This window comes from Schistocerca nitens, unplaced genomic scaffold (assembly GCF_023898315.1).
Source record: "Schistocerca nitens isolate TAMUIC-IGC-003100 unplaced genomic scaffold, iqSchNite1.1 HiC_scaffold_466, whole genome shotgun sequence".
NCBI classification, from domain to species: Eukaryota; Metazoa; Arthropoda; class Insecta; order Orthoptera; family Acrididae; genus Schistocerca; species Schistocerca nitens.
In genome coordinates, this window is record NW_026045999.1 from 4,887,846 (window position 1) to 4,906,820 (window position 18,975).

An 18,975-nucleotide genomic window follows, 5' to 3' on the forward strand; every position below is an offset into this window, starting at 1 on the left:
AGTACCAATATATCGAAAAGTACCGAAAAGATATCGAAAAGTATCGAAAAGATATCGAAAAGTAGCGATATAATATCGAAAAGTATCGAAAAGATATCGAAAAGTATCGAAAAGATATCGAAAAGTATCGAAAAGATATCGAAAAGTGTCTATATATAATGAAAAGTATCTATATATAATAAAAAGTATCGATATATAATGAAAAGTATCGATATATAATGTGAAAAGTATCGAAAAGATATCGATAAGTATCGAAAAGATATCGATAAGTATCGAAAAGATATCGATAAGTATCGAAAAGATATAGATAAGTTTCGAAAAGATATCGAAAAGTATCGAAAAGACATCGAAAAGTATCGAAAAGTTATCGAAAAGTATCGAAAAGATATCGAAAAGTGTCGAAAAGTTATCGAAAAGTATCGAAAAGATATCGAAAAGTATCGAAAAGATATCGAAAAGTATCGAAAAGATATCGAAAAGTATCGAAAAGATATCGAAAAGTATCTATATATATCGAAAAGTATCTATATATATCGAAAAGTATCTATATATATCGAAAAGTATCTATATATAATGAAAAGTATCGATATATAATGAAAAGTATCGATATATAATGATAAGTATCGATATATAATGATAAGTATCGATATATAAGTACCGAAAAGATATCGAAAAGTACCGAAAAGATATCGAAAAGTACCGAAAAGATATCGAAAAGTATCGAAAAGATATCGAAAAGTATCGAAAAGATATCGAAAAGTATCGAAAAGATATCAAAAAGTATCGATATATCGATAAGTATCGAAAAGATATCGAAAAGTATCGATATATCGATAAGTATCGATATATCGGAAAGTATCGATATATCGAAAAGTATCGATATAACGAAAAGTATCGATATATCGAAAAGTATCGATATATCGATAAGTATGATTTATCGAAAAGTATCGATATATCGATAAGTATCGATATATCGATAAGTATCGATATATCGATAAGTATCGATATATCGCAAAGTATCGATATATCGATAAGTATCGATATATCGGTAAGTACAGAAAAGATATCGAAAAGTACCGAAAAGATATCGATAAGTACCGGAATGATATCGAAAAGTACCGAAAAGATATCGAAAAGTACCGAAAAGATATCGAAAAGTACCGAAAAGATATCGAAAAGTACCGAAAAGATATCGAAAAGTACCGAAAAGATTTCGAAAAGTACCGAAAAGATATCGAAAAGTACCGAAAAGATATCGAAAAGTACCGAAAAGATATCGAAAATTACCGAAAAGATATCGAAAAGTACCGAAAAGATATCGAAAAGTACCGAAAAGATATCGAAAAGTACCGAAAAGATATCGACAAGTACCGAAAAGATATCGACAAGTACCGAAAAGATATCGACAAGTACCGAAAAGATATCGAAAAGTACCGAAAAGATATCGAAAAGTATCGAAAAGATATCGAAAAGTATCGCAAAGATATCGAAAAGTATCGAAAAGATATCGAAAAGTATCGATATATCGATAAGTATCGATATATCGAAAAGTATCGAAAAGATATCGAAAAGTATCGATATATCGAAAAGTATCAATATGTCGAAAAGTATCGATATATCGATAAGTATCGATATATCGATAAGTATCGATATATCGAAAAGTATCGATACGCCGAAAAGTATCGATATATCGATAAGTATCGATATATCGATAAGTATCGATATATCGATAAGTATCGATATATCGATAAGTATCGATATATCGAAAAGTATCGATATATCGATAAGTATCGATATATCGATAAGTATCAATATATCGAGAAGTATCGAAATATCGAAAAGTATCGATATATCGATAAGTATGGATATATCGAATAGTATCGATATATCGAAAAGTATCGATATATCGATAAGTATCCATATATCGATAAGTATCTATATATCGATATATCGATAAGTATCGATATATCGATAAGTATCGATATATCGATAAGTACCGATATATCGATAAGTATCGATAAGTATCGATATATCGATAAGTATCGATATATCGATATGTATCGATATATCGAAAAGTATCGATACGCCGAAAAGTATCGATATATCGATAAGTATCGATATATCGATAAGTATCGATATATCGATAAGTATCGATATATCGATAAGTATCGATATATCGAAAAGTATCGATATATCGATAAGTATCGATATATCGAAAAGTATCGATATATCGAGAAGTATCGAAATATCGAAAAGTATCGATATATCGATAAGTATGGATATATCGAATAGTATCGATATATCGAAAAGTATCGATATATCGATAAGTATCCATATATCGATAAGTATCTATATATCGATATATCGATAAGTATCGATATATCGATAAGTATCGATATATCGAAAAGTATCGATAAATCGATAAGTATCGATATATCGATAAGTATCGATATATCGATAAGTATCGATATATCGAAAAGTATCGATATATCGATAAGTATCGATATATCGATAAGTATCGATATATCGAAAAGTATCGTTATATCGATAAGTATCGAAAAGATATCGAAAAGATCGAAAAGTATCGAGAAGATATCGCAAAGTATCGATATATCGATAAGTATCGATATATCGAAAAGTATCGATATATCGATAAGTATCGATATATCCGATATATCGATAAGTATCGATATATCGAAAAGTTTCGGTAAATCGATAAGTATCGATATATCGATAAGTATCGATATATCGAAAAGTATCTATATATCGAAAAGTATCGATATATCGAAAAGTGTCGATATATCGAAAAGTATCGATTTATCGAAAAGTATCGATATATCGAAAAGTACCGATATATCGAAAAGAATCGATATATCGAAAAGTATCGAAATATCGAAAAGTATCGATATATCGATAAGTATCGATAAGATATCGAAAAGATATCGATAAGTATTTATATATAATGAAAAGTATCTATATATAATAAAAAGTATCGATATATAATGAAAAGTATCGATATATAATGAAAAGTATCGAAAAGATATCGATAAGTATCGAAAAGATATCGATAAGTATCGAAAAGATATCGATAAGTATCGAAAAGATATCGATAAGTATCGAAATTTTATAGATAAGTATCGAAAAGATATCGAAAAGTATCGAAAAGATATCGAAAAGTATCGAAAAGACATCGAAAAGTATCGAAAAGATATCGAAAAGATATCGAAAAGTATCGAAAAGATATCGAAAAGTATCGAAAAGATATCGAAAAGTACCGAAAAAATATCGAAAAGTATCGATATATCGAAAAGTATCGATATATCGAAAAGTATCGATATATCGATAAGTATCGATATATCGAAAAGTATCGATGTATCGAAAAGTATCGATATATCGATAAGTATCGATACATCGAAAAATATCGATATATCGATAAGTATCGATATATCGAAAAGTATAGATGTATCGAAAAGTATCGATATATCGATAAGTATCGATATATCGAAAAGTATCGATATATCGAAAAGTATCGATGTATCGAAAAGTATCGATATATCGATAAGTATCGATATATCGAAAAGTATCGATATATCGAAAAGTATCGATATATCTAATAGTATCGATATATCAAGAAGTATCGATATATCGAAAAGTATCGATATATCGAAAAGTATCGATATATCGAAAAGAATCGATATATCGATAAATATCGATATATCTAAAAGTACCGAAAAGATATCGATAAGTACCGAAAAGATATCGATAAGTACCGAAAAGATATCTATAAGTACCGAAAAGATATCTAAAAGTACCGATAGGATATCTAAAAGTACCGAAAAGATATCGAAAAGTACCGAGAAGATATCGAAAAGTACCGAAAAGATATCGAAAAGTATCGAAAAGATATCGAAAAGTATCGAAAAGATATCGAACAGTATCGATATATATCGAAAAGCATCGATATATATCGAAAAGTATCTATATATAAGGAAAAGTATCGATATATAAGGAAAAGTATCGATATATAATGAAAAGTATCGATATATAATGAAAAGTATCGATATATAATGAAAAGTATCGAAAAGATATCGAAAAGTATCGAAAAGATATCAAAAAGTATCGAAAAGATATCGAAAAGTATCGAAAAGATATCGAAAAGTATCGATATATCGATAAGTATCGATATATCGATAAGTATCGACATATCGATAAGTATCGATATATCGATAAGTATCGACATATCGATAAGTATCGATATATCGATAAGTATCGATGCATCGAAAAGTATCGATATATCGATAAGTATCGATATATCGAAAAGTATCAATATATCGATATCGATGTATCGAAAAATATCGATATATCGATAAGTATCGATATATCGATAAATATCGATATATCGATAAGTATCGATATATCGAAAAGTATCGATATATCGAAAAGTATCGATATATCGATAAGTATCGATATATCGAAAAGTATCGATATATCGAAAAGTATCGATATATCGATAAGTATCGATATATCGATAAGTATCGATATATCGATAAGAGTCGATAAGTATCGATATATCGATAAGTATCGATATATCGATAAGTATCGATATATCGATAAGTGTCGATATATCGATAAGTATCGATATATCGATAAGTATCGATGTATCAAAAAGTATCGATATATCGAAAAGTATCGGTATTTCGAAAAGTATCGATATATCGAAAAGTATCGATATATCGAAAAGTATCGATATGTCGAAAAGTATCGATATATCGAAAAGTACCGATATATCGATAAGTACCGATATATCGAAAAGTACCGAAAAGATATCGAAAAGTATCGAAAAGATATCGAAAAGTATCGAAAAGATATCGAAAAGTAGCGAAATAATATCGAAAAGTATCGAAAAGATATCGAAAAGTATCGAAAAGATATCGAAAAGTATCGAAAAGATATCGAAAAGTGTCTATATATAATGAAAAGTATTTATATATAATAAAAAGTATCGATATATAATGAAAAGTATCGATATATAATGTGAAAAGTATCGAAAAGATATCGATAAGTATCGAAAAGATATCGATAAGTATCGAAAAGATATCGATAAGTATCGGAAAGATAACGATAAGTATCGAAAAGATATAGATAAGTTTCGAAAAGATATCGAAAAGTATCGAAAAGACATCGAAAAGTATCGAAAAGTTATCGAAAAGTATCGAAAAGATATCGAAAAGTATCGAAAAGTTATCGAAAAGTATCGAAAAGATATCGAAAAGTATCGAAAAGATATCGAAAAGTATCGAAAAGATATCGAAAAGTATCGAAAAGATATTGAAAAGTATCGAAAAGATATCGAAAAGTATCTATATATATCGAAAAGTATCTATATATATCGAAAAGTATCTATATATATCGAAAAGTATCTATATATAATGAAAAGTATCGATATATAATTAAAAGTATCGATATATAATGAAAAGTATCGATATATAATGATAAGTATCGATATATAATGATAAGTATCGATATATAAGTACCGAAAAGATATCGAAAAGTACCGAAAAGATATCGAAAAGTACCGAAAAGATATCGAAAAGTATCGAAAAGATATCGAAAAGTATCGAAAAGTTATCGAAAAGTATCGAAAAGATATCAAAAAGTATCGATATATCGATAAGTATCGAAAAGATATCGAAAAGTATCGATATATCGATAAGTATCGATATATCGAAAAGTATCGATATATCGAAAAGTATCGATATAACGAAAAGTATCGATATATCGAAAAGTATCGATATATCGATAAGTATGATTTATCGAAAAGTATCGATATATCGATAAGTATCGATATATCGAAAAGTATCGATATATCGAAAAGTATCGATATATCGATAAGTATTGATATATCCGATATATCGATAAGTATCGATATATCGAAAAGTATCGATAAATCTATAAGTATCGATAAATCGATAAGTATCGATATAACGAAAAGTATCGATATATCGAAAAGTATCGATATATCGAAAAGTATCGATATATCTAAAAGTATCGATACATCGAAAAGTATCGATATATCGAAAAGTATCGATATATCGATAAGTATCGATAAGATATCGAAAAGTATCGATATATCGAAAAGTATCGATATATCGAAATGTATCGATATATCGATAAGTATCGATATATCGAAAAGTATCGAAAAGATATCGATAAGTACCGAAAAGATATCGATAAGTACCGAAAAGATATCGAAAAGTATCGATATATATCGAAAAGTATCTATATATAAGGAAAAGTATCGATATATAAGCAAAAGTATCGATATATAATGAAAAGTATCGATATATAATGAAAAGTATCGATATATAATGAAAAGTATCGATATATAATGAAAACTATCGATATATAATGAAAAGTATCGAAAAGATATCGAAAAGTATCGAAAAGATATCGAAAAGTATCGAAAAGATATCGAAAAGTATCGATATATCGAAAAGTATCGATATATCGATAAGTATCGATATATCGATAAGTATAGATATATCGAAAAGTATCGATATATCGAAAAGTATCGATATATCGATAAGTATCGATATATCGGTAAGTATCGATATATCGATAAGTATCGATATATCGATAAGTATCGACATATCGAAAAGTGTCGATATATCGAAAAGTATCGATATATCGAAAAGTATCGATATATCGTAAAGTATCGATATATCGAAAAGTACCGATATATCGAAAAGTACCGAAAAGATATCGAAAAGTACCGAAAAGATATCGAAAAGTACCGAAAAGATATCCAAAAGTACGGAAAAGGTATCGAAAAGTACCGAAAAGGTATCGAAAAGTACCGAAAATATATCGAAAAGTATCGAAAAGATATCGAAAAGTATCGAAAAAATATCGAAAAGTATCGAAAAGATATTGAAAAGTATCGAAAAGATATCGAAAAGTATCTATATATAATGAAAAGTATCTATATATAATAAAAAGTATCGATATATAATGAAAAGTATCGATATATAATGAAAAGTATCGAAAAGATATCGATAAGTATCGAAAAGATATCGATAAGTATCGAAAAGATATCGATAAGTATCGAAAAGATATCGATAAGTATCGAAAAGATATAGATAAGTATCGAAAAGGTATCGATAAGTATCGAAAAGATATCGAAAAGTATCGAAAAGATATCGAAAAGTATCGAAAAGACATCGAAAAGTATCGAAAAGATATCGAAAAGATATCGAAAAGTATCGAAAAGATATCGAAAAGTATCGAAAAGATATCGAAAAGTATCTATATATATCGAAAAGTATCTATATATATCGAAAAGTATCTATATATATCGAAAAGTATCTATATATAATGAAAAGTATCGATATATAATTAAAAGTATCGATATATAATGAAAAGTATCGATATATAATGATAAGTATCGATATATAATGATAAGTATCGATATATAAGTACCGAAAAGATATCGAAAAGTACCGAAAAGATATCGAAAAGTACCGAAAAGATATCGAAAAGTATCGAAAAGATATCGAAAAGTATCGAAAAGATATCGAAAAGTATCGATATATCGATAAGTATCGAAAAGATATCGAAAAGTATCGATATATCGATAAGTATCGATATATCGAAAAGTATCGATATATCGAAAAGTATCGATATAACGAAAAGTATCGATATATCGAAAAGTATCGATATATCGATAAGTATCGATATATCGATAAGTATCGATATATCGATAAGTATCGATATATCGATAAGTATCGATATATCGAAAAATATCGATATATCGTAAAGTATCGATATATCGAAAAGTATCGATATATCGATAAGTATCGATATATCGATAAGTATCGATATATCGAAAAGTATCGATATATCGATAAGTATCGATATATCGATAAGAATCGATATATCGATAAGTACCGAAAAGATATCGAAAAGTACCGAAAAGATATCGAAAAGTACCGAAAAGATATCGAAAAGTACCGAAAAGATATCAAAAAGTACCGAAAAGATATCGAAAAGTACCGAAAAGATATCGAAAAGTACCGAAAAGATTTCGAAAAGTACCGAAAAGATATCGAAAAGTACCGAAAAGATATCGAAAAGTACCGAAAATATATCGAAAAGTACCGAAAAGATATCGAAAAGTACCGAAAAGATATCGAAAAGTACCGAAAAGATATCGAAAAGTACCGAAAAGATATCGAAAAGTACCGAAAAGATATCGACAAGTACCGAAAAGATATCGAAAAGTACCGAAAAGATATCGAAAAGTATCGAAAAGATATCGAAAAGTATCGTTAAGATATCGAAAAGTATCGTAAAGATATCGAAAAGTATCGAAAAGATATCGAAAAGTATCAATGTATCGATAAGTATCGATATATCGATAAGTATCGATATATCGATAAGTATCGATATATCGATAAGTATCGATATATCGAAAAGTATCGATATATCGATAAGTATCGATATATCGAAAAGTATCGATATATCGAAAAGTATCGATATATCGAAAAGTATCGATATATTGATAAGGATCGATATATCGAAAAGTATCGATATATCGATAAGTATCCATATATCAATAAGTATCGATATATCGATATATCGATATATATATATATATATATATCGATATATCGATAAGTATAAGTATATATCGATAAGTATCGATATATCGATAAGTATCGATATATCGAAAAGTATCGATATATCGATAAGTATCGATATATCGATAAGTATCGATATATCGATAAGTATCGATAAATCGATAAGTATCGATATATCGATAAGTATCGATATATGGAGAAGTATCGATATAACGAGAAGTATCGATATATCGAAAAGTATCGATATATCGAAAAGTATCGATATATCGATAAGTATCGATGTATCGAAAAGTATCCATATATCGAAAAGTATCAATATATCGAAAAGTATCGATATATCGAAAAGTATCGATATATCGATAAGTATCGATATATCGAGAGGTATCGATATATCGAAAAGTATCGATATATCGAAAAGTATCGATATAACGAAAAGTATCGGTATATCGAAAAGTATCGATATATCGAAAAGTACCGATATATCGATAAGTACCAATATATCGAAAAGTACCGAAAAGATATCGAAAAGTATCGAAAAGATATCGAAAAGTAGCGATATAATATCGAAAAGTATCGAAAAGATATCGAAAAGTATCGAAAAGATATCGAAAAGTATCGAAAAGATATCGAAAAGTGTCTATATATAATGAAAAGTATCTATATATAATAAAAAGTATCGATATATAATGAAAAGTATCGATATATAATGTGAAAAGTATCGAAAAGATATCGATAAGTATCGAAAAGATATCGATAAGTATCGAAAAGATATCGATAAGTATCGAAAAGATATAGATAAGTTTCGAAAAGATATCGAAAAGTATCGAAAAGACATCGAAAAGTATCGAAAAGTTATCGAAAAGTATCGAAAAGATATCGAAAAGTGTCGAAAAGTTATCGAAAAGTATCGAAAAGATATCGAAAAGTATCGAAAAGATATCGAAAAGTATCGAAAAGATATCGAAAAGTATCGAAAAGATATCGAAAAGTATCTATATATATCGAAAAGTATCTATATATATCGAAAAGTATCTATATATAATGAAAAGTATCGATATATAATGAAAAGTATCGATATATAATGATAAGTATCGATATATAATGATAAGTATCGATATATAAGTACCGAAAAGATATCGAAAAGTACCGAAAAGATATCGAAAAGTACCGAAAAGATATCGAAAAGTATCGAAAAGATATCGAAAAGTATCGAAAAGATATCGAAAAGTATCGAAAAGATATCAAAAAGTATCGATATATCGATAAGTATCGAAAAGATATCGAAAAGTATCGATATATCGATAAGTATCGATATATCGAAAAGTATCGATATATCGAAAAGTATCGATATAACGAAAAGTATCGATATATCGAAAAGTATCGATATATCGATAAGTATGATTTATCGAAAAGTATCGATATATCGATAAGTATCGATATATCGATAAGTATCGATATATCGATAAGTATCGATATATCGCAAAGTATCGATATATCGATAAGTATCGATATATCGGTAAGTACAGAAAAGATATCGGAAAGTACCGAAAAGATATCGATAAGTACCGGAATGATATCGAAAAGTACCGAAAAGATATCGAAAAGTACCGAAAAGATATCGAAAAGTACCGAAAAGATATCGAAAAGTACCGAAAAGATATCGAAAAGTACCGAAAAGATTTCGAAAAGTACCGAAAAGATATCGAAAAGTACCGAAAAGATATCGAAAAGTACCGAAAAGATATCGAAAATTACCGAAAAGATATCGAAAAGTACCGAAAAGATATCGAAAAGTACCGAAAAGATATCGAAAAGTACCGAAAAGATATCGACAAGTACCGAAAAGATATCGACAAGTACCGAAAAGATATCGACAAGTACCGAAAAGATATCGAAAAGTACCGAAAAGATATCGAAAAGTATCGAAAAGATATCGAAAAGTATCGCAAAGATATCGAAAAGTATCGAAAAGATATCGAAAAGTATCGATATATCGATAAGTATCGATATATCGAAAAGTATCGAAAAGATATCGAAAAGTATCGATATATCGAAAAGTATCAATATGTCGAAAAGTATCGATATATCGATAAGTATCGATATATCGATAAGTATCGATATATCGAAAAGTATCGATACGCCGAAAAGTATCGATATATCGATAAGTATCGATATATCGATAAGTATCGATATATCGATAAGTATCGATATATCGATAAGTATCGATATATCGAAAAGTATCGATATATCGATAAGTATCGATATATCGATAAGTATCAATATATCGAGAAGTATCGAAATATCGAAAAGTATCGATATATCGATAAGTATGGATATATCGAATAGTATCGATATATCGAAAAGTATCGATATATCGATAAGTATCCATATATCGATAAGTATCTATATATCGATATATCGATAAGTATCGATATATCGATAAGTATCGATATATCGATAAGTACCGATATATCGATAAGTATCGATAAGTATCGATATATCGATAAGTATCGATATATCGATATGTATCGATATATCGAAAAGTATCGATACGCCGAAAAGTATCGATATATCGATAAGTATCGATATATCGATAAGTATCGATATATCGATAAGTATCGATATATCGATAAGTATCGATATATCGAAAAGTATCGATATATCGATAAGTATCGATATATCGAAAAGTATCGATATATCGAGAAGTATCGAAATATCGAAAAGTATCGATATATCGATAAGTATGGATATATCGAATAGTATCGATATATCGAAAAGTATCGATATATCGATAAGTATCCATATATCGATAAGTATCTATATATCGATATATCGATAAGTATCGATATATCGATAAGTATCGATATATCGAAAAGTATCGATAAATCGATAAGTATCGATATATCGATAAGTATCGATATATCGATAAGTATCGATATATCGAAAAGTATCGATATATCGATAAGTATCGATATATCGATAAGTATCGATATATCGAAAAGTATCGTTATATCGATAAGTATCGAAAAGATATCGAAAAGATCGAAAAGTATCGAGAAGATATCGCAAAGTATCGATATATCGATAAGTATCGATATATCGAAAAGTATCGATATATCGATAAGTATCGATATATCCGATATATCGATAAGTATCGATATATCGAAAAGTTTCGGTAAATCGATAAGTATCGATATATCGATAAGTATCGATATATCGAAAAGTATCTATATATCGAAAAGTATCGATATATCGAAAAGTGTCGATATATCGAAAAGTATCGATTTATCGAAAAGTATCGATATATCGAAAAGTACCGATATATCGAAAAGAATCGATATATCGAAAAGTATCGAAATATCGAAAAGTATCGATATATCGATAAGTATCGATAAGATATCGAAAAGTACCGAAAAGATATCGAAAAGTACCGAAAAGATATCGAAACGTATCGAATAGTATCGATATTTATCGAAAAGTATCGATATATATCGAAAAGTATCTATATATAAGGAAAAGTATCGATATATAATGAAAAGTATCGATATATAGTGAAAAGTATCGATATATAATGATAAGTATGGATATATAATGATAAGTATCGATATATAATGATAAGTATCGATATATAATAATAGGTATCGATATATAATGATAAGTATCGATATATAATGAAAGGTATCGATATATAATAAAAAGTATCGATATATAATGAAAGGTATCGATGTATAATAAAAAGTATCGATATATAATGAAAAGTATCGAAAAGATATCGAAAAGTATCGAAAAGATATCGAAATGTATCGAAAAGATATCGAAAAGTATCGAAAAGTATCGAAAAGATATCGAAAAGTATCGAAAAGATCGAAGAAAAGATATCGAAAAGTATCGTTATATCGATAAGTATCGATATATCGAAAAGTATCGATATATCGATAAGTATTGATATATCCGATATATCGATAAGTATCGATATATCGAAAAGTATCGATAAATCTATAAGTATCGATAAATCGATAAGTATCGATACATCGATAAGTATCGATAAGTATCGATATATCGATAAGTATCGATATATCGATAAGTATCGATATATCGATAAGTATCGATATATCGATAAGTATCGATATGTCGATAAGTATCGATATATCGATAAGTATGGATATGTCGTAAAGTATCGATATATCGAAAAGTATCGATATATCGTAAAGAATCGATATATCGTAAAGTATCGATATATCGAAAAGTACCGATATATCGAAAAGTACCGAAAAGATATCGAAAAGTATCGAAAAGATATCGAAAAGTACCGAAAAGATATCGAAAAGTACCGAAAAGATATCCAAAAGTACCGAAAAGATATCGAAAAGTACCGAAAAGAAATCGAAAAGTACCGAAAAGATATCGAAAAGTACCGAAAAATTTTCGAAAAGTATCGAAAAGATATCGATAAGTATCGAAAAGATATCGATAAGTATTTATATATAATGAAAAGTATCTATATATAATAAAAAGTATCGATATATAATGAAAAGTATCGATATATAATGAAAAGTATCGAAAAGATATCGATAAGTATCGAAAAGATATCGATAAGTATCGAAAAGATATCGATAAGTATCGAAAAGATATCGATAAGTATCGAAATTTTATAGATAAGTATCGAAAAGATATCGAAAAGTATCGAAAAGATATCGAAAAGTATCGAAAAGACATCGAAAAGTATCGAAAAGATATCGAAAAGATATCGAAAAGTATCGAAAAGATATCGAAAAGTATCGAAAAGATATCGAAAAGTACCGAAAAAATATCGAAAAGTATCGATATATCGAAAAGTATCGATATATCGAAAAGTATCGATATATCGATAAGTATCGATATATCGAAAAGTATCGATGTATCGAAAAGTATCGATATATCGATAAGTATCGATACATCGAAAAATATCGATATATCGATAAGTATCGATATATCGAAAAGTATAGATGTATCGAAAAGTATCGATATATCGATAAGTATCGATATATCGAAAAGTATCGATATATCGAAAAGTATCGATGTATCGAAAATTATCGATATATCGATAAGTATCGATATATCGAAAAGTATCGATATATCGAAAAGTATCGATATATCTAATAGTATCGATATATCAAGAAGTATCGATATATCGAAAAGTATCGATATATCGAAAAGTATCGATATATCGAAAAGAATCGATATATCGATAAATATCGATATATCTAAAAGTACCGAAAAGATATCGATAAGTACCGAATAGATATCGATAAGTACCGAAAAGATATCTATAAGTACCGAAAAGATATCTAAAAGTACCGATAGGATATCTAAAAGTACCGAAAAGATATCGAAAAGTACCGAGAAGATATCGAAAAGTACCGAAAAGATATCGAAAAGTATCGAAAAGATATCGAAAAGTATCGAAAAGATATCGAATAGTATCGATATATATCGAAAAGCATCGATATATATCGAAAAGTATCTATATATAAGGAAAAGTATCGATATATAAGGAAAAGTATCGATATATAATGAAAAGTATCGATATATAATGAAAAGTATCGATATATAATGAAAAGTATCGAAAAGATATCGAAAAGTATCGAAAAGATATCAAAAAGTATCGAAAAGATATCGAAAAGTATCGAAAAGATATCGAAAAGTATCGATATATCGATAAGTATCGATATATCGATAAGTATCGACATATCGATAAGTATCGATATATCGATAAGTATCGACATATCGATAAGTATCGATATATCGATAAGTATCGATGTATCGAAAAGTATCGATATATCGATAAGTATCGATATATCGAAAAGTATCAATATATCGATATCGATGTATCGAAAAATATCGATATATCGATAAGTATCGATATATCGATAAATATCGATATATCGATAAGTATCGATATATCGAAAAGTATCGATATATCGAAAAGTATCGATATATCGAAAAGTATCGATATATCGAAAAGTATCGATATATCGAAAAGTATCGATATATCGATAAGTATCGATATATCGATAAGTATCGATATATCGATAAGAGTCGATAAGTATCGATATATCGATAAGTATCGATATATCGATAAGTATCGATATATCGATAAGTGTCGATATATCGATAAGTATCGATATATCGATAAGTATCGATGTATCAAAAAGTATCGATATATCGAAAAGTATCGGTATTTCGAAAAGTATCGATATCTCGAAAAGTATCGATATATCGAAAAGTATCGATATGTCGAAAAGTATCGATATATCGAAAAGTACCGATATATCGATAAGTACCGATATATCGAAAAGTACCGAAAAGATATCGAAAAGTATCGAAAAGATATCGAAAAGTATCGAAAAGATATCGAAAAGTAGCGAAATAATATCGAAAAGTATCGAAAAGATATCGAAAAGTATCGAAAAGATATCGAAAAGTATCGAAAAGATATCGAAAAGTGTCTATATATAATGAAAAGTATCTATATATAATAAAAAGTATCGATATATAATGAAAAGTATCGATATATAATGTGAAAAGTATCGAAAAGATATCGATAAGTATCGAAAAGATATCGATAAGTATCGAAAAGATATCGATAAGTATCGGAAAGATATCGATAAGTATCGAAAAGATATAGATAAGTTTCGAAAAGATATCGAAAAGTATCGAAAAGACATCGAAAAGTATCGAAAACTTATCGAAAAGTATCGAAAAGATATCGAAAAGTATCGAAAAGTTATCGAAAAGTATCGAAAAGATATCGAAAAGTATCGAAAAGATATCGAAAAGTATCGAAAAGATATCGAAAAGTATCGAAAAGATATTGAAAAGTATCGAAAAGATATCGAAAAGTATCTATATATATCGAAAAGTATCTATATATATCGAAAAGTATCTATATATATCGAAAAGTATCTATATATAATGAAAAGTATCGATATATAATTAAAAGTATCGATATATAATGAAAAGTATCGATATATAATGATAAGTATCGATATATAATGATAAGTATCGATATATAAGTACCGAAAAGATATCGAAAAGTACCGAAAAGATATCGAAAAGTACCGAAAAGATATCGAAAAGTATCGAAAAGATATCGAAAAGTATCGAAAAGTTATCGAAAAGTATCGAAAAGATATCAAAAAGTATCGATATATCGATAAGTATCGAAAAGATATCGAAAAGTATCGATATATCGATAAGTATCGATATATCGAAAAGTATCGATATATCGAAAAGTATCGATATAACGAAAAGTATCGATATATCGAAAAGTATCGATATATCGATAAGTATGATTTATCGAAAAGTATCGATATATCGATAAGTATCGATATATCGAAAAGTATCGATATATCGAAAAGTATCGATATATCGATAAGTATTGATATATCCGATATATCGATAAGTATCGATATATCGAAAAGTATCGATAAATCTATAAGTATCGATAAATCGATAAGTATCGATATAACGAAAAGTATCGATAAATCGAAAAGTATCGATATATCGAAAAGTATCGATATATCTAAAAGTATCGATACATCGAAAAGTATCGATATATCGAAAAGTATCGATATATCGATAAGTATCGATAAGATATCGAAAAGTATCGATATATCGAAAAGTATCGATATATCGAAATGTATCGATATATCGATAAGTATCGATATATCGAAAAGTATCGAAAAGATATCGATAAGTACCGAAAAGATATCGATAAGTACCGAAAAGATATCGAAAAGTATCGATATATATCGAAAAGTATCTATATATAAGGAAAAGTATCGATATATAAGCAAAAGTATCGATATATAATGAAAAGTATCGATATATAATGAAAAGTATCGATATATAATGAAAAGTATCGATATATAATGAAAACTATCGATATATAATGAAAAGTATCGAAAAGATATCGAAAAGTATCGAAAAGATATCGAAAAGTATCGAAAAGATATCGAAAAGTATCGATATATCGAAAAGTATCGATATATCGATAAGTATCGATATATCGATAAGTATAGATATATCGAAAAGTATCGATATATCGAAAAGTATCGATATATCGATAAGTATCGATATATCGGTAAGTATCGATATATCGATAAGTATCGATATATCGATAAGTATCGACATATCGAAAAGTGTCGATATATCGAAAGGTATCGATATATCGAAAAGTATCGATATATCGTAAAGTATCGATATATCGAAAAGTACCGATATATCGAAAAGTACCGAAAAGATATCGAAAAGTACCGAAAAGATATCGAAAAGTACCGAAAAGATATCCAAAAGTACGGAAAAGGTATCGAAAAGTACCGAAAAGGTATCGAAAAGTACCGAAAATATATCGAAAAGTATCGAAAAGATATCGAAAAGTATCGAAAAAATATCGAAAAGTATCGAAAAGATATTGAAAAGTATCGAAAAGATATCGAAAAGTATCTATATATAATGAAAAGTATCTATATATAATAAAAAGTATCGATATATAATGAAAAGTATCGATATATAATGAAAAGTATCGAAAAGATATCGATAAGTATCGAAAAGATATCGATAAGTATCGAAAAGATATCGATAAGTATCGAAAAGATATCGATAAGTATCGAAAAGATATAGATAAGTATCGAAAAGGTATCGATAAGTATCGAAAAGATATCGAAAAGTATCGAAAAGATATCGAAAAGTATCGAAAAGACATCGAAAAGTATCGAAAAGATATCGAAAAGATATCGAAAAGTATCGAAAAGATATCGAAAAGTATCGAAAAGATATCGAAAAGTATCTATATATATCGAAAAGTATCTATATATATCGAAAAGTATCTATATATATCGAAAAGTATCTATATATAATGAAAAGTATCGATATATAATTAAAAGTATCGATATATAATGAAAAGTATCGATATATAATGATAAGTATCGATATATAATGATAAGTATCGATATATAAGTACCGAAAAGATATCGAAAAGTACCGAAAAGATATCGAAAAGTACCGAAAAGATATCGAAAAGTATCGAAAAGATATCGAAAAGTATCGAAAAGATATCGAAAAGTATCGATATATCGATAAGTATAGAAAAGATATCGAAAAGTATCGATATATCGATAAGTATCGATATATCGAAAAGTATCGATATATCGAAAAGTATCGATATAACGAAAAGTATCGATATATCGAAAAGTATCGATATATCGATAAGTATCGATATATCGATAAGTATCGATATATCGATAAGTATCGATATATCGATAAGTATCGATATATCGAAAAATATCGATATATCGTAAAGTATAGATATATCGAAAAGTATCGATATATCGATAAGTATCGATATATCGATAAGTATCGATATATCGAAAAGTATCGATATATCGATAAGTATCGATATATCGATAAGAATCGATATATCGATAACTACCGAAAAGATATCGAAAAGTACCGAAAAGATATCGAAAAGTACCGAAAAGATATCGAAAAGTACCGAAAAGATATCAAAAAGTACCGAAAAGATATCGAAAAGTACCGAAAAGATATCGAAAAGTACCGAAAAGATTTCGAAAAGTACCGAAAAGATATCGAAAAGTACCGAAAAGATATCGAAAAGTACCGAAAATATATCGAAAAGTACCGAAAAGATATCGAAAAGTACCGAAAAGATATCGAAAAGTACCGAAAAGATATCGAAAAGTACCGAAAAGATATCGAAAAGTACCGAAAAGATATCGACAAGTACCGAAAAGATATCGAAAAGTACCGAAAAGATATCGAAAAGTATCGAAAAGATATCGAAAAGTATCGTTAAGATATCGAAAAGTATCGTAAAGATATCGAAAAGTATCGAAAAGATATCGAAAAGTATCAATGTATCGATAAGTATCGATATATCGATAAGTATCGATATATCGATAAGTATCGATATATCGATAAGTATCGATATATCGAGAAGTATCGATATATCGATAAGTATCGATATATCGAAAAGTATCGATATATCGAAAAGTATCGATATATCGAAAAGTATCGATATATTGATAAGGATCGATATATCGAAAAGTATCGATATATCGATAAGTATCCATATATCAATAAGTATCGATATATCGATATATCGATATATATATATATATATATATATATATATATCGATATATCGATAAGTATAAGTATATATCGATAAGTATCGATATATCGATAAGTATCGATATATCGATAAGTATCGATATATCGATAAGTATCGATATATCGATAAGTATCGATATATCGATAAGTATCGATATATCGA

At 27.8% G+C, this 18,975-nt stretch overlaps 2 protein-coding genes across 2 annotated transcripts; both read left to right on the forward strand.

The window, feature by feature from the left end:
- The first annotated feature begins 158 nt into the window (after positions 1-158).
- On the forward strand, positions 159-8,331 carry LOC126232213 (structural maintenance of chromosomes protein 2-like). Its single transcript, XM_049942507.1, has 12 exons — positions 159-165; positions 239-520; positions 642-837; positions 1,059-1,550; positions 2,553-2,656; positions 3,011-3,310; positions 5,053-5,376; positions 5,518-5,713; positions 5,876-5,937; positions 6,781-6,978; positions 7,020-7,321; positions 7,927-8,331. The coding sequence occupies exons 1-12, from the start codon at positions 159-161 to the stop codon at positions 8,329-8,331; spliced, it is 2,868 nt and encodes a 955-aa protein (XP_049798464.1).
- A 954-nt stretch (positions 8,332-9,285) lies between these two features.
- LOC126232215 (repetitive organellar protein-like) lies at positions 9,286-18,495 on the forward strand. Its single transcript, XM_049942508.1, has 16 exons — positions 9,286-9,292; positions 9,366-9,647; positions 9,749-9,944; positions 10,166-10,657; positions 12,192-12,217; positions 12,379-12,524; positions 12,815-13,133; positions 13,175-13,474; positions 14,220-14,376; positions 14,960-15,102; positions 15,217-15,540; positions 15,682-15,877; positions 16,040-16,101; positions 16,945-17,142; positions 17,184-17,485; positions 18,073-18,495. The coding sequence occupies exons 1-16, from the start codon at positions 9,286-9,288 to the stop codon at positions 18,493-18,495; spliced, it is 3,573 nt and encodes a 1,190-aa protein (XP_049798465.1).
- Positions 18,496-18,975: the final 480 nt, after the last annotated feature.

Bases quoted from the DNA above. Each gene is read 5' to 3' on its own strand.
- LOC126232213 (XM_049942507.1), top strand. The intron at 1,551-2,552 runs GTATCGAAAAGA...TATATCGATAAG, and splicing joins AAGTATCGATATATCGAAAA to TATCGAAAAGATATCGAAAA. The intron at 5,714-5,875 runs GTATCGATATAT...TATATCGAAAAG, and splicing joins AAGTATCGATATATCGATAA to TATCGATATATCGATAAGTA.
- LOC126232215 (XM_049942508.1), top strand. The intron at 12,218-12,378 runs GTATGGATATAT...TATAATAAAAAG, and splicing joins GTATCGATATATAATGATAA to TATCGATATATAATGAAAAG. The intron at 14,377-14,959 runs GTATCGATATAT...TATATCGATAAG, and splicing joins AAGTATCGACATATCGATAA to TACCGATATATCGAAAAGTA.